The sequence below is a fragment of the Somniosus microcephalus genome, chromosome 6 (genome assembly GCF_052327205.1).
Source record: "Somniosus microcephalus isolate GS21.2 chromosome 6, FLI_Smic_1.0, whole genome shotgun sequence".
Lineage (NCBI taxonomy): Eukaryota > Metazoa > Chordata > Chondrichthyes > Squaliformes > Somniosidae > Somniosus > Somniosus microcephalus.
Window position 1 is genome coordinate 187,440,447 of NC_140992.1, and position 15,064 is coordinate 187,455,510.

The 15,064-nt window shown below is 40.8% G+C and overlaps 1 protein-coding gene across 7 annotated transcripts in view; it reads right to left on the reverse strand.

The window, feature by feature from the left end:
* LOC147116244 (anillin-like) overlaps window positions 1–15,064 on the reverse strand; it is a 78,717-nt gene that overhangs the window by 17,471 nt on the left and 46,182 nt on the right. For all 7 annotated transcript variants that reach the window (XM_085991026.1, XM_085991024.1, XM_085991022.1 and 4 more), the window contains 7 exons: window positions 12,544–12,686; window positions 8,346–8,487; window positions 7,346–7,481; window positions 6,323–6,505; window positions 2,441–2,567; window positions 1,353–1,401; window positions 1,204–1,257 (listed from right to left, as the gene is read on the reverse strand). In XM_085991026.1, the coding sequence (XP_085847152.1) occupies window positions 1,204–1,257; window positions 1,353–1,401; window positions 2,441–2,567; window positions 6,323–6,505; window positions 7,346–7,481; window positions 8,346–8,487; window positions 12,544–12,686 (834 nt within the window). The remainder of the gene's footprint in view (window positions 1–1,203; window positions 1,258–1,352; window positions 1,402–2,440; window positions 2,568–6,322; window positions 6,506–7,345; window positions 7,482–8,345; window positions 8,488–12,543; window positions 12,687–15,064) is intronic.

A 15,064-nucleotide genomic window follows, 5' to 3' on the forward strand; every position in this document is an offset into this window, starting at 1 on the left:
GCATAGATAGAAAGGAACTTTTCCCCTTCGTAGAGGGGTCAATAACCAGGGGGCATAGTTTCAAGATAAGGGGCAGGAGGTTTAGAGGGAATTTGAGGAAAAACTTTTTCACCCAGAGGGTAGTTAGAATCTGGAACTCACTGCCTGAAAGGGTGGTAGAGGCAGGAACCCTCACAACATTCAAGAAGCATTTAGATGAGCACTTGAAACGCCATAGCATACAAGGCTACAGACCAAGTGCTGGAAAATGGGAATAGGATAGGGCTTGATGGCCGGCGTGGACACGATGGGCCTCTTTCTGTGCTGTATAATTATGACTATGACTCTATGGTGCATACACAGGAAGATATATAGTCATAGCTGACGAGCACAGGAATAAAGTCAGTACCAGTACCCCTTTACTGCATCGGTTTCAGTGTGCTTAAGAGCTTTCTGTATGCTCCCGATGCAGGCTATATGAACAGCTTCAGTAAGTTTGTAAGAATTTATCACGTGCCACAGAACTGGCATCATTGCATGTGGATTATACAATTCTGCTGCAAATTGTGTCAAGCCTCAATCAGTATGCCCCTCCCCTAATATCAAGTCCCACAGACTCATCAAAAATCCCAATTTCTTTTAGTGGTCATGAGCAAGGTAGACTGCATTAAAGCAAGATTTAAAAAAAAAATTCTGCATTAAAGATGTAAAAAAAAGGGAATATCATAATCAGGTCCCAGAATAATGGCTGCCTTTAAGCAGACTTCAAGTTACCTGGTGACAGCACCAGAGTCTGGCAGCACACGGTTTCACAGCTGCAATTTCCCAGTCAGCTCCTGGGCAGGCAACATTCTACAATCTGCAAGCAGGTCACTTGTGTAGCATGGAGCAACCACTTCTATCAACTTAAAATTGGCCAAAAGGTGTTTCAGGTTGTACAAGACTCCGCATTAGAGAAAGGCTATAAAAAGCTTAAATTCAAAAATAATTTCAGATTTGGGCTGTGCATTTTAAACCTGCAACAACAAAAAAAATCACAATATACCTTTAGATAAGTATCGAGTACAACCATACAAAAATGACAGTATGATTTCTTAAGTGCTTAGGAGCAACAGAGTGCTAGACAGTAGCTCGCAATTATAATGTGCACCTTTCAGCCTCAAATTTGAGCTGGTACTTCCAACAGTGGTAGTGGAATGTTTTAAAAGCACATTAAGAAATCACCTTAGATCTTGACACTCTTCGCTTCTCAGAGGTGGTTACATTTGCAGTCTGAGCCTACAGGAGAGAAAAAGATTGAATTTGCTGCAAACATAAGGAACAGTTTAGAAACAGCAGCAATATAAGCTTAAAGTTGAAGATAGTTTGCTTACCAGGCTGTACACTTCCACATCAATTTCAAACTTGTAATGAATATCACGCCTGGAAGGTACAAAATTAGGATCAGCTACATATTTTGAGTTAGCAGGTTATCATTTAATTTTGCCCAGTGTATTCATGCCTGTGGTTTAGAGGCAAACTGATCAGATGTGGCAAGCATCCGGTGCCACAGAATCCCTTCATCATTGGTGTTACACACTCAATTTTCAAAACGGAGGGAAGAAATTTATTTCCTCCTCGCCCGTCCCAGCAAAGATCTTTAAAAAAGATAGAAGTGTAGGTAGAAAAGGATATTAAAAAGAAAAGGAAAATGGGATTCTGGGTTTTAAAGCAGAGATATTATAAAGCAAGAAAGTGATTTAAATTTGTAGAATACATTGAATAGGTCATAGTTGGAGTATTGCGTGCAGTTCTGGGCACCGTGTTATTCGAAGGGCATTAAAGCCATGGAAAGGATATAGCAAAAAATGATACCACAAGCAAGTTAGTCGTGAAGGGTTGAAAATGTGAGATTTCCCCCCCCCACAAGGTTAAGGGGAGAATTAAGGAGGTTTATGAAGAAAGGTTTTGAGACAATGTTTCCAGTGGAGATATGCTCATTACTAGGAAAATAGAGGGAAGCCAGAAGGAGTTTGTTCCTACAGAGGATTTTTAAAACTCTGAATTCTTTACTAGAAGCAACAATTCAGGCAGGGGCAATATCACTTAAAGGAAATTGGCTAATTATTGGAGGAAGAATACAAAAAAAAGGATTAGAGTAGATAGCTCCAGTTAAAGAGCTAACACTGGCACAGGCCTCTCTGTGCTGTAATTGCTAAGATTATACAAAATCATGCCTGGTATTTTGATCGTAAAAAGTCCTTCGCCTAAATGGCTATGTCATTTCTTTAATAGTTCAACACGGGCTCTTACTAATTGACAATTTCTTTTGGATTTACCTGGAGAACAGTTTTTTGAAAATATGACAAAACATAAAGCGAACTTAAAATAATCACAAAGAAAATGTTGATTCTCCACATTTCTGTATTTTAAATTTTACTTCCAGACACAAACAAACAGCTCACAAGAGATAGAGACTCACAGCGTGATGATGGTTGGGAAAGTAATGGCATCACCATGCTGTGCATCCTCTGCTGTTGCTAGTGGAGTTGCCACAATGTTATGTGGACCATATCGAATCATCAGTAAGAAATAGTGGCTGGGTTTTCCTGAAGAATACAAGAAAAGTCACGTAAAAAAAAAAAGCAGCCATTTGAGCCACCAAACCACTTCTCTCCAATACTTTCCCCAGTTTTGCATCCAACTGTGTTGAATTTCCCAGTGCCTGCACCTCTAATACAGTCTGAGAGTATTCCAGATATTGCTTGCATGAAGAGGTTCCTTCTGGCATTCTCAATTTTTTTATTTTAGTACCCAACAAGGTGAGGGATTGTCAGTGCTGGGCAATGGAATTCTTCAGAGTTTAGTTACCCAGTGTCAGTAACCCCAGTGCAGAGTATAACACTGTACTCAGCTCCAACTTGAAGAGCACACCCTACTGCAACATCCTGTGGCCTCATGTGGGATTGCCAAATAGTGCGTATTTATAGGGACAGTTTTGTGCCATAGGGCACATGCCCACTAAGAATTGGATCGAGACGGCCCAGTCACTTCACACAGAACCCTTACAACTAGAAGAGAAGGCCTTTGTCCATCAGTTTAAATTTATATTTTACTAGCGGATACTCCCGATTTATGGTTTTTCTTATTGCAAATTCTGTATTCAGGATTTAATAGTATTTTTTATACTTTGATGAAAAGAAACAAACCTTTAAAATCTCAAGCATGCAAAAAAGGAAAACTTGGCATCTGATTGGCACTCCTGACACTAACATTTGTACAATGTTAACCATTGTAATGCTTACTGCAACTGTGTAAAGCTCAAGCACATTGGAGCATTGTGCTACATTAAAGGCACTATACAAGTGTTAGTAGCTGTAGTAGGATACCAGCTAAATGAAGGGGAGGTGATTGGAACTTATTGCCAGAAATTTTTAAAAGTTCAAGTATGACACAAGTGCATTTTACAACCTCAATGAACCAGCTAAAGGTGGTGTTGAATCAAACTGTCACATCAACAGTTCCATTTTCAGCCAGGGTCAGACAACTTAAATCAAGTTGACATCCTCACACTACAGGTAGTTCCACATTTTGCTCAACAGACCCACAATTACTGGGGGAAGCTCAAGGATTCACTTCCATCCCTGGACTAAGCATCAAGTTTAGTTAATAGGACGCTGGTAGAATGCAGAATTACCATGAACATCAGGAAAAAAAAAGTTAACAGCCCAACAGAACTTGTAGCAATTGTGTACTACAGTGTTACTGACTGACCTGTGACAAATGGAAGCACCAAATATCATTTCCATTAATAAATTGCCACTGAAATGCACTTGCTCTATTGAATGTGGATATATACCAGAGGATTGGGGAGTGGTCAATGTAGTACCCATTTTTAAAAAGACAGTTAATTCATGTAATTGCAAGCTAATTAGTTGAACATCTGTGGTAGGATTTTTTTATATATCAAAAAAAGTGTCTTACAATGAAGAGTCAAAAATAGCAAGCACGGATTTCAAAAAATGATTGCGCTTGACCAACCTCATTTTTTTAAGGTAGCATGACATGGTAGATGGGGAAATGTGGTGTACATGGACTTTAGGATATTGATGGTACAACAAAGATTCACTGGGATGCTACCTAGTACAAGGAAATACAAATAGATAGACTTAAAAATTTGGGCCCCCCCCCCATTAGAATGCAGATTATGGGACGATATGTTAGAAGTGTTTACAATTATGAAAGATTGGGACAAGGTGAATGGAAGCAGAAAGTTTTCAGTAGTCGAGAGGTCTTAAATTTAAATCTTGCATCTATGGCCCCTCATTTAAGAGATTTAGAACAGAAAACAAGAGAAACTTCTTCACAAAGGGTTGTGAGGCTGTGGAATTCATTTTCAGGTTTCGTGGTTGAGGCAGAAATTGTGTCAACATTCAAGATTAGATTGGATAGGTGGATGTAGGAAAAAAGTATGGAGAAAATGGGATAAAAGGGTGAGAAGAGGCTGGGTAAATGCGATTAGAACTATCTGCTCATATGGAGGGCAAATAATGGCCCAGTAATTCCGGGCACAATGCATGAGTAAGGATGGGGTACTCATGCGTGTGCCCGGAGGAATTGCCGGTTTTCAGCATGCACAGCACATGTGCCGAAAACCAGCATTTCCTGGCCTCTGACCCAAGGGGTTAAGAGGCAGAACGCACGCGACTGCACAGGCAGCGCGTGCGCAGTGAAATTCCTTTCCTCCCCCCCCCCGCAAAACATTTTTAAAAACTTATTTATAGTTAATATAATCAGTGGGATGTTTTTTAAAATTTTATTTAAAGTTAAAGTAAAGTAGTGTTTTGGCAGCCCATACTGTCAGCTCTTACTGTCAAACTCATGAATGAGTTTCCCCTCCCCTGATTGGCTGCACAGTGCTCACCTGATCCCAGCCGGCACATCGCACTAACTACGCCGCTGGATCTGAACCGGGCCAGTGACAGGAAATGCGAGCAGGCCCGGGCTTCAGGTGTTGGCACGCAGGGGGAGTGCACATCGGGGGTTTGCACGCGTGGCAAGCTCCCAATCCTAATTTCAGGGCCAAGTTGGAGCAAATGGCCTATTTTTGTGTTGTAATTTCTATGCTCCTGATAAATTTACCTCAACAGACAGAATTTACCTTAACAGACAGAGCTTTACATTTCTTAACTTCTTTTGATGTATGGCTTATGTAATTCTTACAAGCTTAAATTTTAAAGGTACTACAAGGTCACACTACTGACTGCGCATTTTAGTGAGACACTTGGAAAATGCCTCTATACATTCAGCTTTGCATTCCTGGTAATGCAACATATTTTTTTTCCTGAATTCAGGTTAAAGGACCATCTGAGCAAATGTGTAGTTTTTCAGGTCAAAAATAAGATATGTTCAGAAAACCTCAGTATAATTGGAAAAACCACAGGGAAGTAAAACACAGCACACATAATGAGACAGCAGCCAATTAAGTGAATCAGCAAGTGGGAAACTGCTCTGCAAAAGAGGGGGTCATTCCACAAGTCAAGCCATTTGTTTATGGTAAGGGGGTAAGGGTGGGGCAAAATATTTTGAGAGTTTGCTCCAGCCTTCGAAATCAAATTGCACCCTAATTTTAGATGCATTCTTTGAGCAAGGGCAATTCGTTTAAGTGGAGCTGTATCCAAGGGTTTAAAACAGGATAAAAATATTGAAGATTCAAAAACGATGAGGTTTTCAGCACCTGAAAGTGCCCTAAAAACCATCTGAACTCAGTACAGCTATAGCTAAACTTTAGTGGATGGAAAAAAACTGTCACAGGTGTTTGGAAACCCATCAAAAAAGTGGGGTGTATGTTTTGCACATCACATGTAAAACTTGCTTCAGTTTCTAGCTTTAAAAAAAGTTAAGATGAAGGGGTCACTGCAGTGGTCCTTGGTTATTCAGGACAGCAGGTGTTGGTGCAGGCTAGGCTCCACAACGTACTGATTCTTTTTCAGTTATAATACACATACATATTCATATACATATTCATATACAGTCAGTCTCTGGAAATAACAAAGCTGGATATAAGTGGAAGCTTAATGTCACAGCATTTGACCTGAAGAGTGAACGTTGCTCAAAGAAACACACATATACTGCAGCACTGAGCCATTGAGACTAGTAAATAGGCGAAGAAAGTTTGTTCAAGGATTTCATTAAACTACAAAAATGTATTTTAAGGCTGGGTGAAGCCCTGTGTCTAAACCACACTGAAGCAGTAGCGTTTTACTGCTTAGTTGCCACACAGAACCAACCACTATCACATTAACCCAAGACCTCAGCAACATGTTCTTCACACTGATCACCTGTCCACTTTGTGCTTCCGTACCTTGTTTACGTAATGCTGAACATACAAATTCAGCTTTCAAAGGAAGGCGAAGATCAGAGATAGAGACGGTGCCTCGGCACGGCTCAAGCCCGTTTGTCAGCTGGGTTGTTCCCCCTCGAGATACTGCATTGCCCTCTTCTTTCAGCCCCTTCAGCTCAGTCAGCAAAGAGGTACGCTTCTCAGCTTTAAAATGAAGTGACAAAATATTTGCAAGTTTCTGCTCAACTATGTGCATACGACAAATTTTACTTGGTGCATTACAAGTTTAACTATATTATAATATAAAATTTACCTGATCTACTTCTACAGCTTGCATTTATATAGCACCTTTAACATAGTAAAACACCCCAAGGCGCTTCACAAGAGCGTTAACAAAATCTGACAGCAAACCACACAAGGTGATTAGGACAGATGACCAAAACCTTGGTCAAAGAGGTAGGTTTTAACGAGCGCCTTAAAGGAGGAAAGAGAGGCGGAGGTGCAGAGAGGTTTAGGGAGGGAATTCCAGAGCTAAGGGCCTAGGCACCTGAAGGCACGGCCACCAATGGTGGAGCGATTAAAATCAGGGATGCTCAAGAGGCCAGAATTGGCGTACAGAGATCGGAGGGTTGTAGGACTGGAGAAGGTTAGAGAGATAGGGAGGGCAAAGCCATGGAGGGATTGGAAAATAAGGATGAGAATTTTATAGAACCATGTTTACGTAGTGCACTAATTTTCAAATGTATTTTCTAACTGCATAGCATAGTCATATACTTGATTTTCTCCAATGCTACTCATCACCATGTTGGTGGAGGGGGCATTGAGGCGATTAATTCCCAAACATTTGCCAACAACTAAAATTCTGCACTATAATGGGAGGGATTCACCTGCTGCTCCAATTTCAGCCATGGCCAGATGGAAACTCACTATTGCAGGTCATTATACAGCGTGTGTTTCCGCTATTGCTTAGTTCCACAGCATGGAGCAGTTCCAACTTCCTGCTTCATCACACTTCTGAGAGTTTTGGTTCCCCGTATTACTCACAAGCAATAAGTAGGTGACGCTCTGCTTCTGCTTCCTCTCGTGAGCCTTTACCATGCTCCTCGTCTGTACAGCAGTTTAGTGCCTGGCTGGCCTGATGCATGATGCTATGCAACCTGTTAATTTCACCATTAAGTATCTGGGAGGAGGAGAAAAGTGAAATTTTGCATTGGCTGCTTCGCACAAATGACAGCTTGCCCTTAGCCTGTTTACTTTAAGAACTTGCTGGATTTGCACATTAATTGCCCATTATACTCACCACAGAAAGTTAAGTCTGGTAATTATTGCACAAGTACCTTTTAAGGACGTGATATTTGTTAATGCTAATCAGCCTCTCTGGCCCAGAAAGGGAACAATTGAAACTGTGGAGTTTCATTCCTTCAGGTAGTGGATTGTTCTTAGAAATTTCAAACAAATATTTTTTTCTTACTTTTCCTTTCAGTTTTTTTCTCTCTTCATCCAATCTAGCTTTCACTCTCTGTACCTGATTTGACTCTAATTCACCCTATTTCCTTCTCCATTGTTCCTATTTCTCAATCCTTAAATCTCATTGGTTAAGAAGGTACACTGTTGGTCCCATCGTTCACCAAGGTCCCAGATGCTCCTTTGCCCTTGTACTTGCAGCAAGTTATAGCAAAATAAATTTGAGCTGAAGGGTGCAGGAAAAGTCTAACTAATGGCGTTCGCCACGAGATGCCGCACTCCAGCAATATCCGGCCCAATGGATTGTCATTTAAATGACCAGTGCCTTATTTAGGCCATTGGTGGTTTCAAGTTTAGTGATGTTCCAAATTGAAGAAAAAGAGCACTTTTCTGGGGGTCCAATATTTTACCTTTTATTTCCCCTTATTTTTGAAGCAAAGTAGAACCTAAAAATACCTGCAAAAATAATTAAATCAGCAATAAAAGCCAGAGTGATTTTTAAGCACCATGGTAATTTTTCCTACACCCTTCACAACCCCAGGAGAATGATTTGTACATAACACAGCAGGTTAGCCCATACCTTTATTTTCTCTTTTGTGGTCACTTGCTGTGCCGCCAACCAAGAACTTTCTGCTGCTCTTTGGGCATTAGTTTTGTTGCTTTCTTTGTTTTTTCTTTCTTGCTGCCGAGCACTGCGACGCTGAGTTCTATACAAATCAATACTGGAGGGGAAAACTCACTCAGTCAGGAATGCTTTAGTGCTTTAATATAAGATGCACTGAAGGCACATATATATTTTTGTATCATCCATAATGCAGATGAAATTTTAAAAAATTAATAAATCAGTAACTGACTCAAAATGGAAAAGGCACTGGGCCCCAGTAGCATTCACCCTAGAATGCAAAGTGAAGTCAGAGGCTCTGACTGGAATCTTTCAAGCAGTCTTGTACTTTGGAGTTGTGCCAGAGGACTGGAGGGTTACCAATGTAATACTTCTGTTCAAAAAAAGGGATAAACCAGGTAACTAGACTAGTCAGCTCAACATCAGGCAAGCTTCTTGGGGCAATAAATAAATAAACCAAAAAAATGACTCCATTAAAAACATGGTCAAGGACATCCAGCATAGATTTTTTTTTAAATTTTTTAAAAGTTGCATTAGATTGAGAATTGAGTAATTAACAGAATAAAATGCAGTGAATGTAGTGTAAGTGGATTTTCAAAAGCATTTGATAAGGTGCTGCCAAGGAGACTTGCTGATAAATTAAGGAAGTGTATTAAAAAAAGACTGCATAAAAATAGGGTGGGTGGTTAACAGTGAAGGTGACAGTAGGCAACTTCAGGGGGACAGACAGGTTACGACACTGGGCAGATAGACATCAGATGAAGTTTAATGCAAATCTGGTCTCTTCCTCTACCCCACCACCAAAAACAAGTAACAATGTGAACTTGTTTAAGAATTCAATGTTAAATCTGAAAAGGAGAAACGTAACAGTTACTAGGATTCCAGATTTTGGTACGGCTAACTTTAGCAGGAGGAGAGACTCGGACAACAGCAAACTGGTCAAAACAGTTATTGGGTAAAACCATAGCTGAACAGTGGGAGGTGTTCAAAGAAGAATTTAGCTTCATACAGGACCAATATATAACCCCCCCCCCACCCCCAGGGAAAAGAGCTTTACTTACCAAATAAAACAGCCATGGTCGACAAAAGAAGCAAGAGAACATAAAACTCAAGGAAAGAGCATATAAAAATGCAAAGAATAGTGTATATCCAGGGGACGGGAAAGACAAAGAACAGTAAAGGAAAGCAACAAAAAAAAGCTGCAAAAGGGAATACGAAATGAAACTTGCAAGGGAGATCAGGATTAACAAAAGTTTTTACAATTATATTAGAAGAAAAAAGGTAGTCAAGGGTAATGTGGGCCCTTTAAAAACAGGAGTGTAATATTGCAAATGAAAATAAGGAAATAGCAGACTTGTTAAATAATTACTGTGTGTCAATCTTCACAGTAGAGGAATAGGATAATATACCTTACATTCCAGGGAAAAATAATGACTCAAGGACTGGAACTCACGAAAATTAATGCAAACAAGGAAACAGTATTAGAAAAAAAAATAATGGCACCAAAGACTGACAAATCCCCCGGACCTGATGGTGTCCACCCCAGGGTTTTAAAGGAAGTAGGTGATGAAACTGCAGATGCTTTAGCCATAATCTTCCAAAGTTCTCAGTTCAGAAATGGTCCCTTCAGATTGGAAAATTGCAAATGTAACTCCATTATTTAAGATAGGGGAGAGAGAAACCAGGAAATTATAGACCTGTTAGGCTAACATCTGTTGTGGGGGTGAGTGACTGAGCACTTTGAGCTGTTTAGAGGGAGCCAGCATGGATTTGTAACAGGTAGGTCTAACAAACCTAATTGAATTTGAGGAAGTAACTAAAGTAGTAGACAGGGAAATGTCTATGGATGTAGTTTATATGGACTTCCAGACGGCATTCGATAAGGTTCCACATAAGAGACTGGTAGCTAAAATTAAAGCTCATAGAATTAAGGCAAATTATTGACCTGGTTAGGAATTAGAAGACAGAGAGTAGGGATATGGGTATGTGCTCAAATTGGAAGGAAGTGACTAGTGATAGCTCAAGGGTCTGCTGGGGCCTCAACAATTCACTGTATTTATTAATGACTTAGATAACGCAATAGAGCACCATATATCCAAGTTTGCCAATGACAAAGCTTGGTGGTAAAGTAAGTAGTATAGAAGGGAGCATAAAATTACAAAGGCACTGATAGCTTAAGTGAGTGGGCAAAACTGTGGCAGATGGATTTCAATGCAGGCAAGAGAGAGGTCATCCATTTTGGACCAAAAGGATAGATCAGAGTATTATTTAAATGGTGACAAGCTAGGAACAGTGGAGGTCCAAAGAGATTTAGGGGTCCATGCAACATTCCTTCCAAGCTGCGCAGCTCTCTGCCAGTCCCGTACAGCCCAGGACCAGCTTTGTCAATATTAAACTTGGCGCATGCGCGAAACGGTGAATGGGCCGCACAGTTCCTTAAAGGGGCCGCGCACCAAAAATATTTACGGGGAACATTGGGCCCATCTACAGATCACTAAAATGTAGCAGTCAGGTACAAAAAACAACAAAGGCTAATGCCTTTATAAGTAGAGAGGGTTAGAACATACAAGGGGAGGAAGTTTTGGAACAGTTAGACCATATTTGGAGCAACGTTTCCTGTAAGCTGCACGGCTGTGTGGCCACAGTGTGCTCTGGGGGTCCTGCGCAACCAGCTTTTCAGTGAAGAAAAACCATGTATGCACAGTATTTTGAATGACCTGCGTGGCGCCATAACAAAATGACAGGGACAGGGAACACTGATTTGGAGTACTGTGTACAGTTCTGGGCACCTCACATTAGAAGGGAGATATTGGCCTTGAAAGGAGTACAGTGCAGATTCACCAGAATGTTACCTGGGCTCCAAGGGTTAAATTATGAGGAGTTTTTACATAAACTAGGCTTCCACTCCCTGGAAAATAGAAGGTTGAGGGGCGATTTGTTTGAGGTTTATAGGATTTTGAAAGGAATCGATAGGTAGATAGTGTAAGATACCCTAGTTGTGCATACATATATATGATTAAAGTTTTTGGCTTTTTTTACTTAATTAAATGGTTAAAAGTTGTTCATGCTTTGGGGTTTGATTAGCCAGGGTACAATTTAACTGACAGTGGTTTAGGGGTTTGCTGAAACAACAGGATGTAGAAGATTCATGTCTCTTGACTTGCTTTCATGGCCACATTGGGAAATAAGTTAGCCAAGGCAGTTTTGAGATAAGGAATAAAACAATGGAAGAACAGGATGACAACAGTTGGCATCTGTTTTGAGGGAAATACATCCTTTGAGAGTCTTGTTCACAAAAGCACTAGTCATGCCATAATTAATTATCATTGACAGAGTTCATGAGAAACACACTATAAAAATCTTAAGCTTTTCTTAAATTGTAGAGAGGAGAGAGTCAGGATTGGAAAGGAACAACAACAAGGTTGCATCTCTAACCAGGGAAAGAACAGGCAGTAGTATCATTTATTTCTCTATGTCTACCGCTTAGATAGTATGCGTGTATCTGGACTTGGTCGAATACAAATAAATAGAATATTGTAAACCATATTTGGTGTCAGAATCGAACTGATTACAATAGAGAGAGAGTTTTGCTGGTGGGGGGGGGGGGGGGGGGTTTGGGGGAGGTCTAGGACAAGGGAAAAATCCAAGCCAGGCCATTCAGGAGAGAAGTTAGGAAACTCTTTGTGCAAAGGGTGGTAGAAGTGTGGAACACACTCCCACCAAAAGCAGTAGATGCCAGCTCAATAATTTTAAGTCGGAGATCGATAGATTTTTGCTAGCCAAGAGTATTAAGGGATATGGAGCAAACATGGGTGGATAGAGTTAAGATACAAAATCAGCCATGATCTCAATAAATGGCGGAACAGGCTGGAGGGGCTGTATGGCCGACACCCGTTACTATGGGAGACCAAAAACCTCCGGAAAGACCTAACCAAGGCCCAGTGTTAGTTTTTAAAAAGGGCTATACTGATCAGTCATTAAAACTCTGCTAAGCAGGTACCAACCAGGGTCAAGACATTTTTTTGCAGCAATGCTCAAGGAAATATTGCACAACTAGATAAAACTGGTTTTGTGCAGATTCAAATTTCTGAAATTGCTACAAATCAGGATACATCTTTATGCAATTTTTGCAGGGGGAAAAGGACCCTTACATTACCTGTAGAATGGCGTACTCTCCACTGCCAGTGCAAGATTTCCAGCTACATCTTGATTCTGCCCAGGAGTGTCCAGCTCTAGTGAGGAGTAGACTGAGCAGCAGGATTCGGTTAGGCTATTGTTTAGTGATGACAGTACGGTTGTCTACCAAAATACAGAAACAAAGAAATAAAAACAACCCTTTTTGAGGAATGTTACAATCAAGCATCCCAAACTACTTGCAGTTACTAGCACCCAGACCCCTTACAATGCATATTAAATAGCCAGTTTAAATTCAATGACTTTGTGGAATTGAGAGAGACTCTGACTAAACATAGATGCTGTTAATTATGAATATATTTACTATAGCAGCCCGACCATCAGCAAGCCTGCTAATTTCCACAAACTGGTTGCCAAGCTAGACTAGCCATCTCTACCCGAGTGAGTTGATTTCTACAATAGTCATCCTCATTTTTAAAAATCACTGACTTTATCTACCCGACTAACAATCTGCTCCAGCAGGGGATTACTCATTGCTCCCAGCAATCTCCATTCCATCACCGGTAGACATTGTCAAGCACTATGCCGCCACTCCCTTTCTCCTGGCTTAAAAGCTTAAAACAAAAATCTCCCCCATTTCTCGTCTGTTCGGTGTTCGATCTCTTCTCGATTTACTTTTAAATGAGGAACTTAACCAGAAATTAAGTTATTGCTGGACTTTAGAAGCTCATCTAAAATGTGACAAATTAAGGTTTTTGGCCAAATTGACACACTGCAAGTGAAATCTACAGTCTGAAACACTAGGTTTTTGTTTCATATTAAGAATAGATCTGGGTTTTTATTTTTAAATCAAAGGAGGATTAATTACTGTAATTAGCACCTTCTCACTCAATGAACTTGCACAGCCACATACAAATGATACCAAAGGAAAAGTCAACAGGGATGCTCAAGCATAAATTAAATCAAGTTTGAAGGCATCAGTTGAGCTTTTCCAATACTGTTGCATCAGTCTCAGAAAAGCCTTCAATTTTCCTCCTTAAAATGGCTGATGCACTCTAGTATTAATCAATCAATAGGTGCCAGCTGCCTGCAGGACCTCAGTCAAATGGTTAGACCACATCTGGATTACTGGGTACAGCACTGGGCAGCACACCTTGAAAGGATATATTGGCCTTGGTAAGAGTGCAGCGCAGATTCACCAGATGTTTCCCCTGACTGGGGAGTCTAGAACCAGGGGTCATAGTCCTAAATGGTCGACCCCTTATTCTGAGACGGAGATGAGGAGAAATTTTTTCACTCCGAGGATGCTGAATCTTTGGAATTCTGTACCCCAGAGGGCGGTGGAGGCTCAGTTGTTGAGTATATTCAAGACAGAGAGCGATAGAGTTTTGAATATTAAGGGAATCAAGGGATATGGAGATAGTGCAGGAAAGTGGAGACGAGGTAGATGATCAGCCATGATCTTATTGAATGGCAGAGCAGACACGAAGGGCCAAATGGCCTACTCCTGCTCCTATTTCTTATGGCGAGAGATTACATAAACTAGGCTTCTAATCCCTGGAATATAGAAAGTAAAAGGGGTAATTTGATTGAGGTTTTTAAGGATTTTGAAAGGAATTGATGGGATAGATAGATAAACTTTTTCCATTGTTTTTGGGGGGGGGGGGGTGGAGGAAAGGAGGAGGAGGAGTCTAAGACAAGGGGGCTAAACCTTAAAATCAGAGCCAGGCCACTCAGGAAAGAAGTTAGGAAACACTTCTTCACATAAAGGGTGGTAGAAGAGTGAAAATCTCAAACAAAACACTAAATGCTAGCTCAATTAATAATTTTAAATCAGAGATCCATAAATTTTTGCTAGCCGAACGTATTAATGGATATGCAGCCAAGACAGGTAGTTGAGTTGGGATACAGATCAGCCATCATCTCATTGAATGACAGAACAGCCTAGAGGGGCTGAATGGTCTACTACTGTTTTTAGGTTCCCAAGTGGCAATTCAAGTGAGCCTGGACTATGAATCTGGCAAGTTATGTTAGGGTGGGGAGGGGAAGGGGGGCTTAAAAAAAAACAAGGCACCAGTCAAGCCTGCTCCTGCCCTTACCAGACAGATACACATATACAGGCCACTGGATAATAAGTAGCAGAAACTCTAGCTAGTTGCTAAATCTAAGGACAGAGACACATTTGTAGTGCCCCTTATGCTGTTCCAGGTGACATCAGCCAATTAGAACAGTTCAGAAAGGCACAGGTTTAGTCCACACCATTAGGTACATTTATTCACATGAGAGAGAGATATGCCTTCAGTTCTATTGTCCATGGGGCAATGAAACAAGAGCCATACATGGCAGATAAGGGAGGCCCGCTGCAGCAGATTGCACTATTCACCTGGATCAGATGGTCTTTCGTACAGGAACCGAATAAATCTCATTAGCACTCAAGGCCTGCAAATCCAAGAACCAAGTGCCCCATGACCAGTACAGACTCACTGGGACAATTACCACTTCCTCCAGATTCTTGTGAATGATCTGCACCGACAGGAAACATA